At 57.1% G+C, this 4,028-nt stretch overlaps 1 protein-coding gene across 1 annotated transcript in view; it reads right to left on the bottom strand.

Annotated features, from left to right (window-relative positions):
* VDBG_07844 (conserved hypothetical protein) overlaps positions 1-170 on the bottom strand; it is a gene marked incomplete at both ends in the record, with an annotated part of 1,653 nt that extends 1,483 nt beyond the window's left edge. The window contains one exon of the mRNA XM_003001539.1: positions 35-170. Within this exon, the coding sequence (XP_003001585.1) occupies positions 35-170 (136 nt within the window). The remainder of the gene's footprint in view (positions 1-34) is intronic.
* Positions 171-4,028: the final 3,858 nt, after the last annotated feature.

Genomic DNA, 4,028 nt, shown 5'->3' with positions numbered 1-4,028 from the left:
CAGGTCGGCTTCGAATGGGGCATTGGGGATGGACTTGGCGGGTGGCCGAAAGCGGATCGGAGGCGGTGGGCAGCGTTGGCGGAAGGTGAGGGCGAAGGTGAGGGGCTGTTGGAGGGGGATCTGTTGGAGAATTCGTGGCCGTGCATCGCAGCCCCCGAATGAAGGAACATGTCTGGCGACTACCTAGACGGTGCCTCGCAATCGCCAGCACGCTGATTTGGGACTGCGCAGCGGACGTGGCGGGCGAGTAAAAGAGTGCACTCGTCGAGTCGATTGATGAGCATATGCCCTCTTCCACAAGGAGCGGCGTGAGGAATTGGGTATCGTCGAGCCAGTCGGGGAAGGGCGTGCGTTTCTGTAAGTGGGTGTGGCAGCAGATATAGTCGTATTCGTGTAGTATCGGATAGCTCGGGTTTCCGTCGTGCGTCGTGAGGAACGAGGGGAAAGGAGGAGACGCAAGCGAAAAGGTTAAAAAGGAAGAAAAAAACTAGGACTGTGGAAATCGTGAGAAGTGAAGAATGGACGGAATGACAAAGAAGTGAAGAGGACAGTCGACAAAAGGAGAGAAGGAAGGTTTCCGTCGGTGGGTTGGATGGTGGCACACGAGGTCGAGGCGAATCGTTGTACTTGGGGCGACCGGGTCAGCTTGTCCTGAGGCTCAGCAATTGGCCGAGTCGGATGGGCAACGGAGACCCCTTGCGAAAGACTTTGCAAAAGAAGTCCAGGTGTAGCGCAGCTGAAGAGCCCGAATTGTGCGCTGATGTGAGGGAGCTGCGAGCCTTGTGCAGGCGTTTCGCGTGGGCGGATGACAGAAGGATGATCTGCTGACGGGAGGCTGCACCCAAGCTGGCAAGCTCCGATTCGGGCGAGGGGCACAGGGGGTTAAGGGGTTTTTGGGGGGGAGGGGGCCCCGAGTGTTAGGGGGCTTGGGGAGGGGAAAGGAGACCAATGGCGTGGTGCCGAGACGGAAGGGGCAAGTGAAAAGGGCCTGTCAACAGTGGCCCGGGCCAGTTGATGATTCGTCCTTTCAGGGGCGCAGCTTCCTCCAGGGTGGAAAACGGGGGGGGGGTCGTGGTTGGGTCGTGTCTGCCCTGTGATCTGTGGTTTGTTCGCCTGAGACGAAAGCTTGTGGCTTCTTGTCCGTCTGCCTCTGTGCTGTTGCTGGCCAGAACGACGAGAACAGGCGAGAAAGCCGAAGAGTAGACAGACGTCAGGACGAACGGGACAAAACGACTATGTGTATGAAATGGCAAGGAAAAGCCCGGATGGTTTTTTTGCGGACGAACCAGGACGATTGCTGCTGCCTGCCAGTACGTAGCGGCCTGTACCTCAGGTACCTGCCGTAGGATCGGTGCCTTTTCTCTGATTTGTGCCGAATGCGATGGGATCGGACCTGGGCTGGGACTATCCCGAGTAAGGGACGACCTGGGGGACCCTTGGCTCCAGAGGCAGGCTGAGGTGGGGACGCTAGTCTTGAAAAGACCGCTAGCGTGCGGCAACCGGCAGCTTTCCTTCTCGCCTTGGAGGATGGCTCTTTCGCTCTTTCCAGATGCAGCTTCCACGGTGGTCCCTGAATCGTCAAGTAAGGACTAGTAAGAGCAAAGTCGTTGATGCCTGCTCTTTCAGAAGTCGAGCTCTTGCAGAAGTCGAGGTGGGATCAGAACCCTGGACGGTGGATGCGAAGAACCGAAAACGCGGCGCTGGTGACGGTGCACGAAAGACGCGGTACAGTGGCAGGCGGCTTCGGTTCGCCCGAGGATCCGTCTGGATGGTGGATTGCAAGTTTGCGATCCTCGATCCTTGGTAGGGGATTGCGGGTCGTTCGTCTTTCCTTCGTTCGCGTTCCCCGTCTGGCGTTCGTTCATGCAGTGGGTCTGCCTGCCAAGTGGAGGAATGGAGGTGACGGCGAGATGGTATTCTCGTCTCTCGATGGAGAGGCTGCTGTCGATCCTGAGACTATGCGGCCACGAGCAGGGGCCGCAGGTTGGCAAAGTGTCGAAAGCTCGTTCAAAGCAACAGATGTTGCGTCTAGGACCGTGACACGCACTGGATCGATCCAGACTGGTTGAGAGAGAGAAGCGTGATGGACAGCAACAGCACACGGCGGGGGCGCGTCGTGTGCACGCAACTGAAGTGCAGAAGAGGCGGTCAGATTCCTTCGATGCACCCACCGTCTTTGCTTTTTGACCTGTTCTCACTCAGACACAGATCGTTTGTTCCCAACAATCGTGCCTTGGCGCCGTCGTCCCTCTTTGCTTCTGATGATGACAGCAGGGGAACGCACGCCACTTGTCTGACAGCTAAGATAGGTAGGTAGGTATGAAAAAAACTACCCCCCACTTGATCGACTTTTGTGATCGGGGGCTAGTGTGTCTCCCGCGCGCAGACGAAAGCCCTCGCTTGGCACGCGTTTGCGGACCGGCCGTCTAGTCTCTACTAGTAGGCGCTGTAATGGCAAAGGATGGTGCGACGAGGAGGAAAGATGGCAAGGTTTGTCGAGTCGTAAAGCTCGGGTTTGTGTCACCCTTGACGGATGACTGGGCGTTACAGAATGTGGGGGCGAAGCAGCGAACGATGTGCGAGGTCCGACGCGAGATACGCGGAGGAGGGGGGGCAGCGCATGCAATATGCAGTGTGCCAGCAGCGACCACGCGACGAGCACAGCTGGGCGCAAGGTGGTCTGATGCTTGCTAGTCAATATGAAGGAGCCTGAAGAGCCTGACCGTCTGTCGCGCCTCTACGGGCTCTGGCTTGTCTTGGGCTTCTGCGGCTGTTCTGAGCTGTGCCCTTTCTTTGTGGGAGGATGACGTTGGGCAAGCCTGGTCTACTGCCGGAAAGAGGGTGGTCAGAAAATCGAACAGCACTAACGGGCTGGTTGGTAGAAGACGGCTTCCCAAGGTCCTCGCACGAGGCGGATAAGAAGAACAAGACGTACTGTGCGGTGGAGTTGAGAATGGCAATTGACAGTGGAGAGTGTCGAGTCTGAGGCTAGGCGATCAGAGCTCAATGTTTGTCGTCGATTTGGCTGCCCAGAGTGAAGCAGAACTAGTGACGACGTCAGATGTCGAGAGGTGAGGAACGAGGCAGACGCCTGTACAGATATGGTCGTTTTCGGATGTCACGGATGCGAGAGAGCTGAGGAGGGACGCGCGCACTTGTTTTCGGCTTTGCGTCAATCCAGTCGCAGATTCTTGACCAATCTTTCCTACCACGTCGAGAGTCAAAACAAAAACGTGAAGATGCAGTGCAAGGTAATTCTGCCCAGCTTCAAACCATCCCACACCGGCACTTGAAGGGGGGGACCTTATTAGCATCCAAACCGCCGGCATCTTCGGAAACGCAGATGCCCATGCCACGGGGCAACGCGGCGGCTTTGACACTAGGTAGGTACTTACAATTAAGAGCTCCACGGCAAACCTACGGCCCAGCTCACCCTGTGCTCACCAACGTGAGCCCTGGGCCTTCTTCTCTCAAGCCCCCCTCATACCAGCTGACTCAAAAACACCCGCTACCCCCCCGTGTTTGGCCTTTCGAAAGAAAAACCTGGCTTGTGGATCCGTGTCAAGGCGATCAAGACGGAGTCGGGCACCCTGTCAGGCCGATGTGTTTCCCTTCCAAAAGGCGGTCGCGTGGGCCAGTTTCGGTGTTCACGGACTGTTCAAAGCCTCCGGTCCATCCGTCCACATGTGCCAGGGGGGTATATTCGGTGCAAGGACCCTTCACCGATGGGCTGGCCGGGTCGCGACCTCGGTGCCGAGTTACTTGTTGCAAAGCTCCCCGCGCCGCTTGGCCACGCGATAGAGCTTTCACGTTCCGTTGAGGAGTTCCATCTCATGGTCGAATTTGTGGCCCTTGTCTGGTTTTAGGTTATTTTCTCCTTTTCGAGTTCTTGCTCTTAGGTGAGGTATCAAAGGGTTGATGAAGTAGGGCTTTCAATCTACTGCCGCCCAACCCGCCCACCCACACGTGCAGCGGCTCTGCCGGCATGTCGAGTCGCGAATCTGGTGAGCGACGAATGCGAACACGGG

Source organism: Verticillium alfalfae, genomic scaffold (assembly GCF_000150825.1).
Source record: "Verticillium alfalfae VaMs.102 supercont1.11 genomic scaffold, whole genome shotgun sequence".
NCBI lineage: Eukaryota > Fungi > Ascomycota > Sordariomycetes > Glomerellales > Plectosphaerellaceae > Verticillium > Verticillium alfalfae.
This window is presented reverse-complemented; position numbering and strand designations above follow the sequence as displayed.